A 14,659-nucleotide genomic window follows, 5' to 3' on the forward strand; every position below is an offset into this window, starting at 1 on the left:
ATAGATTTATTTGAAAATCACCAGTTTTATTAAGGCTTTGTGATGTTTGCAACGTATTTATTTGTCCTACTAGTATCAGCTTCTCTCCAGATGTTCACTATAAAGCAGGGAGGCTCTCCGAGTGCACCTCATCCTGTTTTGGTTCCTTCATACTATTGTCACCCTCTGACAAATTTTTTTAATTTTTTTAAAGAGTTTATTTATTTATTTGACAGAGAGAGACACAGTAAGAGAGGGAACACAAGCAGGGAGATGGGAGAGGGAGAAGCACGCTTCCCGCCGAGCAGGGAGCCCGATGCGGGGCTCGATCCCAGGACCCCGGGATCATGACCTGAGCCGAAGGCAGACGCCTAACGACTGGAACCACCCAGGCGCCGCTGAAAATTTTTTTTTGCCTGTTGTGTACGCTTGTCTGTCTCCTCTTCTTAAAGGTAAATTCCAGGATGCCAGGAACCTTGCGAGGTTTGCCCACGGCCCCATACGGTAAGTGCTCAGCGACGCAGCCCCTCGCTCCATCAGCGTACACCGCTCCGGCGGTCTCGCTGCTGCACTGGGAGGGGGGAGCCCAGGCCCGCGGTCCTGGGAGAAGATGCGAGTGGAGAGCCTGGGACTGTGGGCGGTCCCCAAAGCCACGCCCCCCGAGCCCCGCCTCCGCCGGGGCGCGTGCCGCAGCCTCGCTGTGGGGCCAGAGCCTGCGCGCTCGCGCCCCAAGCGCCCAGCGCCCCGCGCTCCCCGCGCTCCCCGCGCTCCTCGCGCGCCCCGGCCGGCAGGGGTTTCTTCCCCGCCCCCGCTGTCATGTCTCCGGGCCCGGCCCGGCGGGGTGGCGCGGCGCAGGCCCCGGCGCCCGCGGCGAGCGACCGCCCAGGGCCATGATCCGGCTCGGCGGCTGGTGTGCGCTGCGGCCCCGCGGCGCGGCGTTCCCGGCGGGGCGGCGCTGGGGGGCGGGCTGGCCGGCGGGCCGGGAGTGCGGCCGCGCCCTGCGGGTGCTGGTGGACATGGACGGCGTGCTGGCCGACTTCGAGGGCGGCTTCCTCAGGAAGTTCCGCGCGCGCTTCCCCGACCAGCCCTTCATCGCCCTGGAGGACCGGCGCGGCTTCTGGTTGTCCGAGCAGTACGGCCTCCTGCAGCCCGGCCTGAGCGTGAGCATCCCCCGCCCCGGGGCCCCGTTCCCGCTCTGGGGGGCCCCCGAGCCCACCCGCACCCGGCGGGACTGCAGCCCTCCTTCCCAGCCCTGGGCCGGGAGCCCGCGTGACCTTGGGTGGGGGTCACCTCCCGGAGCCTCGGGGTGGTCCTCTCGTAAAACGGGCAGGGGGTGGTGGTGGTGGTGGCCGGGGAGGACCGGGGCCGCCGCGCCCTGCGCAGCCCAGCGCTCAGGAACTGTTGGCTGTCATCGAGGGCTTCTCAAAAGTCAGGAGAATATGAGGCGTAAAATACGAACTCTATCTTAAGCTGACTCTTTAATTTTTGGTGCATTTGGCCGCAAGTCTTGAAATTTTTTAAAATGAAATAAACGTTACAAGTAAAGTCCTCTTTCACCCCTGCCACAGTCACATGCCCATTTCTTCATGCTCACTAATTTGATGAGTGTCTTTACCGTTCTTTTTTGTCCTTTTCCATGAATGCATAGCTCCCAGTATTTGAGGCCCAGCGAAGTTGAGTGACTTTCTGGACATCACACAATGAGTCAGTGGTCAAGATGGGGTGGGTTCAACTCCTTGGTTTATCCTCTTGCTTTGGTGGCCCTGCTGAACCTGAGCCCACCGCATCCCCCTGACTCCCGCTGTGCTTTGCTGTCTGAGTCCAGGATGGATGGAGGGGAAATTATCCAGGCATGTTTAGAGACAGATGGCTTAGTTTGTGAGTTTAAACTATTTCGGGAAAGGAACGGGATTTTGCCTTGCACAAACTTAAAGAGGCTGGATGTTTTCTGGCATCCCTTGATTGGCCGCCCAAGGTCACCACCAGAAGTGTGATGATGATAATATTCGAGCCTATTTTGTATCCACAGGTTGACTGCATTGTCTCCCATGTGAGGTAGACATTTATTATCTTCATGATGCAGATGAGGAAACTTGTCCCAAGTCCTATAGCTAGTAAGGGGCTCAGCTAGGATTCCAGCCCAAGTCTGTCTGCCTTCCCAGGCACATTTAGCTTTCCCCACCCCAAAATCCTCTTCTCTGTCCTGCTCTAACAAGTGACACATCTTTTGACTTAAAAAAGTAACTTGACAATAATTGGTTTGTTGAGAGGCAAGTGTTAGAAAGAAAACCAGGCACCACGGCGCTTCATCAACACCATGCACTTCAGAAGGCGACTTTCTCCGAGTTCTGTGTGCTCACTTCTCCCAGCTCTAATACCTGATTACCGACTTCAAGCTGGAGAGAATATCCTAGTAATTTTTGTGGTCTCGTAACAGACTGCCCTGCTCTATGTGGCTGTTCATTTATAGACAGTGCACAGTATTGGCAGTCTGGGCCCCTTATTTCCTCCCAGGAGTGTATTGGGGTGAGGAAATAAAGCCCACCCCCAACTCTGAAAAGGACAGTGGTTTTTGAACTCCTTTGTACGGATGTGCAGACTCCACATCTAAGGAGATAATTTTACCATTTTCTAAGGACTAGGCAAAGGAACGGAGCTCTTGGGACACTAAGGATGCAGTGTTCTGGGAGTGACCTGCTGAGTTCTGCTTCTGGGAGCATTGCAGCAAACAGGATTTTAATAGATGAACACATGCCCCGTGTCCCCAGCATAGCCCACAGCAGGACATCCCTGGGTCTCCCCTTGGCTGAGCTGGCCCGGCACCTACAGGTAAAAACAACCAATGAACCAACCCACCTTGATTATGTAAGCATTTCTGCTTTACAAAATATCACTCTCTCGGTAACCCCTTTGATCTTCACAGGGCCTGCAGAGGTAATCAGGGCAGAGGTGGAAGGCAAAGCTCATTTTAACTGACTTAGAATCCTACACTGTTAGGACAGTTGAGGAACTCAGCCCAGAGAGAGAAGTGCCTTGATCAGGGTTTCAGAGCCAAGTTAGTGATGGAAGGAGGGAGGGGATGCCGGGATGCTGATTATTGAGGCAAGGTGGTGAGGCCAAGATCACACAGCCAGGACCAGGACCTCTTACTCCTCCGTCAAGTACACTTTCCCCCCGTCCCCCTGCCTCTGGGTGAGTCAGAAGCCCTGAGTCAAGTTCTGACAGTATCACCCATAAGTGGCCTTGAAAACAATCCTCTGTAAGCCTGTTTCCTTATCAGTAAACCGGGGATAGTGATTCTTGCCCCTTGTGGGAGGTGAGGGTCAAACAAGAGAGACCATATATTAACTATCAGTACTCCTTTGCTTCAGCCCACATAGTTCACAAGAATAATGCCAGTGTGATCTCAGGGTGCTCCGCCTCTAAGTGGGACGTGGTGGTGGTGCTTGTTCTAGAGTGTGCGGGTTCTGACCTGGGAGAGACAGCTCCTGCTGCACACATGGGATGTAGGTTCCTGTTCCTCGGAGGCCAGGGTCTGTCTCCCCTCCCCTTGTCCTGGGCCTGGAAAAGTGTGGCATTCTGCAAACTTGATTTTAGGCTGGTGACAAAAGGTAGACGCTTGTAGCCTCGGAGTCAGGAGATGGTGTTCAGCTCTCAGTAATGCCACTGTTCCGCTGTGTGGCATTGAGTAAATCCCTTCCCCATTCAGAGCCTTGATTTTCTCATATGAACAATGAGAGTCTGGATTTTTGGTTTTCAGACTTTAAAAGCTGCAGAATACTTTTTAAACAAAGTACTTAATGACATACCAATGCCTAAGACAGATACCAGAGCTGTTCCAGTTGATACGGGTGAGGAACCTGGAGTTCTGCTCATTTGGCCTTCCACCCGCCCTCCCTGGCCCCCCTTACCCCACATGGCACAGTAGTGCTCTTAAGAATCTCTGAGTTCCTCCAGCTCTTGAATTTAAGGACTTCAGCGCCATGGCAAGACCAGGTCCACCCGCAGAGCCTCTGCGATGTCTCTGGCCATTAGAATCAAGCAAGCGCATGATTCATGATGACTTGCCTTTGGTCCCAGATGGCTCTAGCCATGCCTCAAGGAGAGCAGGCTTTGGGATCCATTGCTCCTGACTCCTTGGCTGATCTCTACTGGATCTTTGCAGAAGTCAGAGCCCCTGGAGAGGGGCTGGAACACACACATGCTCCATGTGATTCCCTGGTCCCCCCAGGATATGACCTTGGGTATGTGTGTGTGTATTGGGGGAGGAACGTGGAAGGCTCACACTCTTCTTGTCAACAGCTCTTCCCAGCTGCGCCATCGTCCCTGTGATGAGGCAATGTGCTGAGTCCCCTGAAGTCACCCACTTCTCTCTCGTCTTCTTAGGAGAAGGCCATTAGCATATGGGAATCAGAAAATTTCTTTCTTGACCTGGAGCCTCTGCCAGGGGCTGTGGAAGCTGTGAAGCAGATGGCCAACCTAGAAAAGTAAGTTTGTCTTCCCGTCTGAGCATCTGTGCCTTCCCCCTGCCGGGGCCTCCCCTACTCTTCCCCGCCCTCTGCCTCTCCTCACCCCTGCACAGGCCCATGCTTGTTTCTTTGGTACTCAACCTGGTGACACCCTAACTGAGTGAAACAGTATTAGCTTGTAAACCAGTGAGGTGTTTTGATCCAGTAACAGGAGAAAATATTGAGTCTAATTGGACCTGGTTGACTGGGTGCTGGATGTGCATTTAATCAGCAAATAGCTGAGAACCAACCGTTAGATGCTGCTGGACACCAGTGATACAGAGATGAACAAACATGGTCCTGCCCTCATGGAGCTCACAGAGTAGACATTAAACAAAGAATCTCACAAGCCGAGATAATCACAGACTGTGGTAAGCACTGGAAAGGAACCGAGGAAGGAGTACAAAGAGGTCTAAAGGAAACCTAACAAGAAAACTCGGTGAGGAAGCAGCAGGAGGAGTAGTGTGTGAGCTATTTCTGTTTTGTTCTAGTGAAGTGGCTGCTTCTGGGAGCTGAAGCCCCAGCTCCATAAGCGTTCACTAAAATCCATCAGCAGTTACAGATGATGTGCTTCCCTGAGGACTTAAAAAACAACAACAGCCGTATTGAGATATAATTCACATACCCTACACCCATTTAAAGTGTACAATTCAGTGGTTTTTAGTATGTCCACAGCAGAGTTGTGCATTCATGACCGTAGTCAATTTCTGAAGACTTTCATCAGCCCCAAAAGAAACCCTATACCCATTACCAAGTCACTACCCCTTCCCTCTCCTTCCCCTGCAGCCTTTGGCAGCCACTGTCTACTTTAGGGCTCTGTAGATTTGCCTGTGCTGGACATTTCATGTATATTCCATGTACATTTCACATAGTGCACTATGTGGTCTTTTGTGATTGGCTCCTTTTATGCAACATTGTGTTTTCAGGGTCATCTCCTTTGTAGCACAAATCAGTACTTCATTCCCTTTCATTGCTGAGTAATATTCCTCTGTATGGATATGACACATTCTGTTTATCTGTTCATCAGTTGGTAGACACTTGGATTGTTTCTGCTTTTTAAGAATAATAGTGTTGTGAACACTCATGTAGGAGTTTTTTTGTGGTTGTATGTTTTCATATAGGTTGTCTATACCGAGGAGCAGAATCACTGGGTCATGTGGTAAATCCATGTTTAACATTTCAGGGACTGCCAAGCTGTTTTCCAAAGCGACAGTACCATCTGATATTCTCATTAGCAATGTATGAGGTTTCCAACTTCACACCCTTGCCAACACTTGTGGTCTTTTTTATTCTAGCCGTCCTAGTGGGTGTGAAGGGTATCTCATCATGGTTTTGATTTGCATTTCTCTGATGGCTAATGATTTGAGCATGTTCTTGTGTGTTTTTAGCCATATGTTTATGTTTTTTGGAGAATTATCTTTTGCTAATTTTTTTCAGTTGGGTTATTTATCTTTTTATTGCTGTTTTTTTAAGAGTTCTTTATTCATTTTATTTTTTTAAAAAAATATTAGAGAGAGAGAGAGAGAGAGAGAGAGAGAGAATGAGTGGGGGAGGGGCAGAGGGAGAAGCTGACTCTCTGTGGAGCAGGGAGTCTGATGAGGGACTGGATCCCAGGACCCTGGGATAATGACCTGAGCTGAAGGCAGACACTTAACCAACTGAGCCACCCAGGCACACAAAGAGTTCTTTATGTATTTTAGATGATAAGTCCCTTATCAGATATGTGATTTGCAAATATATTCTCTCATTCTGTGGATTGTTGTTTTAGTCTCTTCATGGTATCCTTTGAAACCCAAAATTTTTATGTGGATATATAGTTCAATTTATCTGGTTTTTTTCTTTTCTTTTTTTTAAAGATTTTATTTACTTATTTGAGAGAGAGCATGAGCAGAGGCAGAGCAGAGGGAGAGGGAGGAGCAGACTCTCCACTGAACAGGGAGCCTGACACGGGGCTCCATCCCAGGACCCCGGGCTCATGACCTGAGCCGAAGGCAGACCCTTAACTAACTGAGCCACGCGCCTGTTTTTTTTCTTTTGTCATTTGTGTTTTTGGTGTGTATCTAGGGGTTGTTTGCCTAATCCAAGGTCACAAAGACTTGTTCCTATGTTTTCTTCTACGAGTTTTATAGTTTTTGCTCTTACATTTAGGTCTTTGATCCATTTTGAGTTAATTTTTGAATATGGTGTGAGGAAGGTGTCCCACCTCATTCTTTGCATGCAGAAATCCACTTCTCAGTACCATTTGTTGAAAAGACTCCCTCCCCCCCGCCCATTGAATTGTCATGGCTTTCTTGGCAAACATCAACTGACCATCAATATTAGGATTTATTTCTAGGCCTGTATATACTTTTATTGGTCACAGTTTTGATTGAATTTACCCACCTGAAAGACCAATCAAACATAAGGTCCAATTCGGTCTTTATTGTGCCATGTATAAAGGCCTCCAAATATCATCAGCGTTCAAAGTTCTGACTTGGTAAATGGGCATCAGAGGAACACAAAATGCTTAGAGTTTGAGTTGAATCATAGACTCGTTTGGTAATTTATTTTTAGACTTGACTCAGGTTGTGCAGAGTAGTATATTTCGTTCTGGTTTATGATTTGAACTTGACTGATAGTGGAGTACTGTTGTATAACTTCTTGTATCTGCAGGAAGAGCCTAGAGAGGCAAAGCATATGTGTATTTGCACTGCAGCTTTTCAAAGCTCTATTTGTGTCTGGATCAGCGTTTCCTGGACCACATTCAGCCAACTGTATCCTGGGGTGCTAGATGGCATAGGGGCTATAAGGTTATGTCCTAACTGGAGTGAGGCTGCCCAGGCTCAAGCCCGGACTCTTCCAGAATCTAATCCTCAAACGTTGGGCAAGTTATTAAGCTTTCTGGGTCTCAGTTTCTTCACCTGTAAAATGAGGGGAATGAGAGACGCCTCACTATAGCTCCTGGCACACAGTAGGTGCTCAGTAACCGTTAGCCGCGGTTGTTATTCTGCAAGATTTAATAGGTATGCAACAAAAAAAGCGTTCTTTAACCAAAACAGTGCGGGGGACATTGGATTAAGGAGGTTTCTTTACCATAAGACTTTGAAGGGCTTCAGGTTTGCTAATATGTATCGTGCCTCTTCACTGGGGTAGCAAAGGATGCAGCTTTTCTTCATATGTATTCTAGTCCAGAACACTCTTTCCCACAGCTTCCCTGTGAACACTTTTGTGAAAATGCAAGTCTAGACCATACCACAGGTCTTTTACCTCTATTTTGGCTCTTAACAGGGTAGATTTCCAAGGTCAGTCAATGCCCAAAGTGTGGACAGACAGGGGTCTAGTCCATAGCTAAGTGGCTAGCTTTGTGTCTGGTGCTGAAGTAGACAGCGGCCAAGATTTAAAATGTTACTGAAGGAATATTTGTCAGGCACCTGCTATGGGCGAGGCCCTGATACCAGATGCTGCAGATACAGAAGTAGATAAAAGACAGTTCTGGCCTTGGAGAAGTTCACTAGGAAACGAATGACTAGAACAGAGTTCTGAAAGCGTTGTGGTAGATGTACGGATGGAGACAGGCAGGGCTACTCCCCAGGGGAGGCAGTGACACAGGAGCTGCTGTGCTGAGACATGAAAAGGAATCTGCCAGGTGGAGAAGGCAAAGGGGTTTCCAGTAGGAGGGGAACAGTGAGCAAACACCTTATCTGCCCGCTGTCCTAAAATCTAAAACCGCCTCCCTGGCAGGCTGTGTCCTGGCTCCGGAAGCACTGGGCAGGCGGCCGTACCATCCTGGGCCTCACATCACATCCTGAAGAGCCTCCTTGGAATATCTTCAGGGGCGACTACCCTTAATTCAGTAATACCTGAGTATATTCTTACGAAACACTCAAACGGTGGGAGCATACGTGAAACAAATGTGAGTTGCCCATTTTGTCCCTCTCTCCCCGTGTACATCTCCCTCAATGCCACTCTTCCTGTCCTAGTGAACAATTTGGGGTGTACACTTCCAGACCTTCTCAAAGCACTTGCATACATGTTTGTCTATAGGTTTGCAACGTATCTGTTCTATCCAGCAGCCAGAGTGGTATTTCTAAACCAAATTCTGCTCTTGTGGGTCCATTCTTAAAACTCTCTCTTGGCTTCTTTTTGCACTCAGATAAAACCCTAACTCAGCCAGGCTTGTGAGGTGGTCTGCGACCCGGCCATGCTACCCTCTGACCTCTTTTCCCCTATTCCAGGCCAAGCTCGTTTCTGATCTCACAGCCTTTGTTCCTAACAAATCCTCTTGTGGTGTTTCTCCTCAAGTACTTGGCGTGGCCACATTGGTTTTTTTTTTTTTTTTAAGATTTTATTTATTTATTTGACAGAGAGAGAGCACACGTAGGCAGAGCAGCAGGCAGAGGGAGAGGGAGAAGCAGGCTCCCCGCTGAGCAAGGAGCCCAATGTGGGGCTCGATCCCAGGACCCTGGGATCATGACCTGAGCCGAAGGCAGACGCTTAACCAACTGAGCCACCCAGGCACCCCTGGCCACATTGTTTTTAATCCTTCAACTCCGAGCACTTTGCGTGTCACCTTCTCAAAGAGGCCATCCTGCTGTAGCTGTAGAGGCCACTGTCCCCAATTAGTCATTCTGCCGCATTCCCCAGGCTAAGCTGAAGTTCTGTGTCTGTGTTTGTCCCTTCCTCTGTCAAATGTCAGTTCCCTGAGTTCAGGGATTGTCTCGGTCCCTAGGGTGCTGCCTGGCGCATGGTACACGCTCAGGCATCTGCTGAAGAAACATTCACGTCATAGTTGTGGCTTATAAAATAGGATTATAGTCCTCTATATTATGCTACTGCTTTTTCTTTTTCACTTAGCAATATGTGTTCGCTATCTTTCCATAACAACACGTTCGAACTATCTCATTGTTTTAACTGCCGCGTAGTATTTTATTGTACACCACATACTATCATGTATGTAACAATTTCCACAGAGACATTTAAGTCGGTTCTCATTTCTTCCTGTATATCAGGGCTGCAGTGAGTGTGGATGTACATGGGCAAGTATTTCTGTACAGTAGTGGGCTAGCTGAATCAAAGCCATGTGCATTTATTTTTATTTTGTTTTTTAAAGATTTTTATTTATTGAGAGAGAGAATATGGTAGAGAGAGAGCATGAGAGGGAAGAAGGTCAGAGGGAGAAGCAGATTCCCTGCTGAGCAGGGAGCCCGATGTGGGACTCGATCCCAGGACTCCAGGATCATGACCTGACCCGAAGGCAGTTGCTTAACCAACTGAGCCACCCAGGCACCCCAAAGCCATGTGCATTTAAAAATAGTCTATATTGAGGTATAATTAACATATGTGTTATGTTAGTTTCAGGTGGGCCGTTTAATGATTCAACGATTGTATACATTACTCAGGCTCATTACGATAAGTGTACTCTTTTATTTTAAAGATTTATTTATTTAGGGTGCCTGGGTGGCTCAGATGGTTGAGCGTCTGCCTTCAGCTCAGGTCATGATCCCGGAGTCCTGGGATTGAATCCTGCATCGGGCTCCCTGCTCAGTAGGGAGCCTGCTTCTCCCTCTGCCTCTCTCTCTGTCTCCTATGAATAAATAAATATAATCTTAAAGATTTATTTATTTATTTGGGGAAGAAAGAGAAAGTGCGTGCGCACGAGTAGGGGAAGGGGCAGAGGGAGAGAATTCCCAAGCAGACTCTGCACTGAGTGCAGAGCCTGATGCAGGGGCTCGATCTCATAACCCTAAGATCATAACCTGAGCGGAAGCCGAGTCAGATGCTTAACCGTCTGAGCCACTCAGGTGCCCCACAATAATTGTATTCTTAATACTCTTTGTTTATTTCACCATCCACCCCCCCCCCCAACTTCTCTGGCAACTCTCAGTCTGTTCTTTGCATTTAAACTTGATAGATACTTAGATACTATCCTTTAAGCAGATGTTCCCCCATAATAAGTAGCATAGTATATTTCATATAAAATGCCCTCCATCAACCTGACTTATCCTTGAAAGGGGCATTTGGTGTTAAAAAAAAAAAAAAAGAAAAGCCAAAACTGATTTGGAGCCAATGTCAGCAAATAAATGAGTCCTATCTGAATCTCCCTAGTGCTTAGACTATGATGGATTTTAATATATGTTGAATAAAAGGAACTCATGATGTCTAAAGCAATGAGTACTTTCTGATGGGACTGTAATTGGCTTCCCTAAGGGAAAAAAATGTTTGCTTTTAAAGAAAATAGAGCTTATGAGGGGGCGCCTGGGTGGCTCAGTCGTTAAGCGTCTGCCTTCGGCTCAGGTTCATGATCCCAGGGTCCTGGGATCAGCCCCGCATCGGGCTCCCTGCTCCGCGGGAAGCCTGCTTCTCCCTCTCCCACTCCCCCTGCTTGTGTTCCCTCTCTCGCTGTGTCTCTGTATGTCAAATAAATACAATCTTTTAAAAAAGTAGAGCTTATGGTTAATTTTGGAAAATTAAAATAGATAAAAAAATCATTTATAATCTCGTCGTTTGAAACCACCGCTTTCTTACATTTTGGTGTTTTTGCTTGAGTTTTTGCTCATATAGATCTTTTCCCCATAGTTGTTATATTATGTATAGCTCTTAAACATGTATTAAGAAGTAGTGGTATTTGCCAAAACAAGTATTTGACATCCTAGGGGGACGACTTAACACCACTCATCTAGAAGGATAAGTTTAGATGTGCTTACACCTGTGTTTAATAAACATGACTTTCAATACTTATCATTAGAAGTTAAAGGGAGGATAATACAGCATCCTCCAAACTGAGAAGGTACTCTTTTTTTATTTTTTATTTTTTGGTACTCTTTTTTTTTTTTTTAAAAAAAAGGATTTTATTTATTTATTTGAGAGAGAGATTGGGAGAATGAGTAGGAGGAAGGGCAGAGGGAGAAGCAGACTCCCTGTGGAGCAGGGAACCTGACTCAGGACCCGATCCCAGGACCCTGGGATCATGACCAGAGCCGAAGGTATACACTTAACTGACTGAGCCACCCAGGCGCCCTGAGAAAGTACTTCAAGACTGGAGACTCCATACAGTTTATTCAATTTTATTCAGGGTAACACTGACAGGCGGTCAGGCGGGTGAGTATCCAGAGCTGCCCATCTATTCTGTGCAAAGTCCCAATCTTAAGCCATAGATTTTATAGGGCAAGGGGATGTACAGAGGGCACTATGGTAAGGGCAAAGGGTCTAACACTTATCAGACCTCATGGTGCCACCTGTGTGCCGAAAGAGGGGGGAAGAAAGTATGTTATCTCTACTAGTTACCTAAGCAACTTTAGGGGAGATCAGAACAAGTCTTCCCGCTTTCCGGGCCGGGCATACGTTAATCTCCCAGGGGCCTGGAACACATACCCCCCAAGGGAGGTCATCGCGTGGACATGAACAAGATGGAGTCAGTGTTGTCAACCTACCTACAGTTGAGGAGCCTGGCATAGGAGGCGATGTATTCATTCACCCAGTAGACATATATTCTGTGTCACCTCATATGTGCCTGGCACTGTGCTAGCACTGGGCGTATATTTGTAACTAAGACACCTAGCCTAAGGTCTTGGGTCTTGAGGGGTTTTCGTTATGGTGCAGAGGATGACAAGTAAACAGAGAACTAATTTTAGCTCGCAGTAAGCTTGATGAAGGAAATAGCCGATGTGTTTGAGACTAAATGCGGAAAGGGCTACTTCAGATGGGGAGGAGGTGACATGTGACTTCAGAGCTTCATGTTAAGAATGAACTGGTTAGTAAGAAGCCAGAGGGCAGAGGTCCTGATATGGGCAAGGATTTGCTTATTTGAGTGACATTTTGAAGGAGACCAGTATGACTAGAATTCAGTTAGTGTGGCAGGGATGGGAGGGATGGTCCACTGGCGGATGATTGAAGACTGAATGATGTGACTTAAGTTACAAAAACATGGGCTTGGAGTGATAAGTTTGGACAGGGATTTCTCCAAAAAAGATATGCCAATGGCCAATGAATGCATGAAATTTTGCCCCAACATCAGTAGTCCGTAATGAAATGTAAATCAAAACCACAATGAGATACCACTTCACACCCACTAGAATGACTATAATAAAAAAAAAAAAGGACAATCGTGTGACTGAGGATGGAGAGCATTTGGACCCCTTATCACTGCTGGTGGGACTGGAAAATGGTGCGGCTGCTGTGGAAAGCACTTGGGAAAACATTTCCTCCAAATAGTAAATATGGAGTTACCATATGACCCAGCAGTAGCACGCTTGGGAGTATACTTGAGAGAAATGAAAACACACATCCACACAAAAACTTGTGCATGAATGTTCCTAGCAGCGTTGTTCGTAATAGCCAAAAGGTGAAAACGGTCCACGTGTCCGTCAGCTGATACATGCATGAACAAATGAGGCCCATCCATCCACATCCAATGGAATAGTACTCAGCAATTCAAAGGCGTGAAGCCCGGGTACATTCTACAATGCAGGTGACCCTTGGAAACGTTTTCCTAAATGAAGGAGGCCAGTAACAAAAGACCGTGTATTATAGGATTCCATGTATGTGAAATATCCAGAACAGGCAAATCCACAGAGATAGGGAGTAGGTTGGTAGTTTCCTAAGGCCAAGGGCAGAATGCAGAGTAATTGCTAATGGACACAAGGTTCGTTTTGGGGGCATGAAAGTGTTCTGGTGATTGTTGTCAAAGTCTGTAAATGTAGCAACATTCATTGGAATACAAACTGAAAATGGGCATCTGTGATGGTTTAGGAATTATATCTCCATGAAGTTGTTTTTTAAAAAATCAGCCTGCTCAAAAACAAAAAACAAAACAACCAACTATGGATACATTTAATAACATGACTGAGTCCCAGAAATAACTTTACTGGATGGAAGAAGCCAGACAAAAAAGAGTACATATTCTGTGTTTCCATTTATATAAAATTCTAGAAAGTACAGTCTGATCTGTGGTGACAGAAAGCAGATCAGTGGTTGCCTGGGGCCCAGGGGTGGGGTAGGAACAAGGAGGGGCAGGTGGAGAGATGACAGGAGGGTGCCAGGAAACTTTAGGGGGTTATTTATTATCTTGATTGTGGAGATCTGTGTTTCACATGTAACTTATCATATCATAGCTGTGTAGTTTATTGTGTGTCAATCATACCTTAATGAAGCTGTTTAAAAATAATCAGTCCAGGGGCACCTGGGTGGTGCAGTCAGTTGAGCATCTGATTCTTGGTTTCGGCTCAGGTCATGGTCTCAGGGTTGTGAGATCAAGCCCCGTGTTGGACTCTGTGCTCAGCGCTGAGTCGGCTTCAGATTCTCCCTTCCTCTGCCTTTCCCTCTGCCCCCTCCCTGCTCGCGCAGTCTCTCTCTCTCTCAAATAAATAAAAATAAAATCTCAAAAAAAAAAATCAGTCTGGATGCTGGGTGGAGAAAGGCTCAGCGGGGAGCAGAATTGGAAGTTGAAGAGCCATGAGAGGTGGCAGTCCTTGAGACTGGGGTGGCGACCATGGAAGAAAGTTGATGGAATGAAACACACCTTGGAGGAAGAAGCCATAGGTCTGGGGATGGATCTTGGGGAAGGGGAAAGGGTAGGAAAAGGGGTGATCTTTAGGTTTTTTGCTTGAGCATCTAGATCTGTATAATAGTGCCATCAACTGGGGAAGGAACAGGTTTGGCGAGTGGGGAGAACCATATGTGCCATTTTGGAAAAAAACGAGTGTTGCCGAGATGTCCACGCAGAGATATTCAGTAGGCTATTAAGGACGTGAGCCTGGCACTCGGGGGACGGAGCTGGATGGTGAAGGTGAAGTTGGGGGCACCAGCATGAAGATGGTGCGTAAAGCCCTTGATGACTTCGCTGAGCAGGGAGTGTAGACGAAGAGCCCCTGAGGGTCAGAATCACCAGGGCGGCTGGGAGATTATGCCTGGGGTGGCCGACGATGGGCAGGCATGCCAGGACCAGGAGCTCTCACAGAGGAGGACAGGGCTACCTGGGTGCTGGTGAGCCAAAGAAAGGGGAGTGCACATTGGCTATGGTGACATGAGGGTCCTTGGTGACAACAGGCACTTTCTGGGTAGTAGAGGGCATGGACTCCAGGTCGGGGTGGATCAAAGCACACACAGGTGCAGGCCACTTGGGATGTCTTGGGAGCAGAGAGAAGGGATGGCACAGGAGCGGGTGTGAGGTCAAGGTCGTGTGTGTGTATGTGTAT

General features: G+C 47.5%; 1 protein-coding gene across 1 annotated transcript in view; it reads left to right on the top strand.

Moving 5' to 3' along the window:
- The first annotated feature begins 869 nt into the window (after window positions 1-869).
- Window positions 870-14,659, top strand: part of NT5M (5',3'-nucleotidase, mitochondrial) — a 45,158-nt gene continuing 31,368 nt past the window's right edge. Inside the window, exons 1-2 of the mRNA XM_028089448.1 lie at window positions 870-1,139; window positions 4,366-4,466. Coding sequence (XP_027945249.1) covers window positions 870-1,139; window positions 4,366-4,466 — 371 coding nt within the window. The remainder of the gene's footprint in view (window positions 1,140-4,365; window positions 4,467-14,659) is intronic.

Source organism: Eumetopias jubatus, unplaced genomic scaffold, assembly GCF_037043125.1.
Source record: "Eumetopias jubatus isolate StellerSeaLion01/CBP00866 unplaced genomic scaffold, mEumJub1_p1.0 scaffold_10, whole genome shotgun sequence".
Classification (NCBI taxonomy): Eukaryota; Metazoa; Chordata; class Mammalia; order Carnivora; family Otariidae; genus Eumetopias; species Eumetopias jubatus.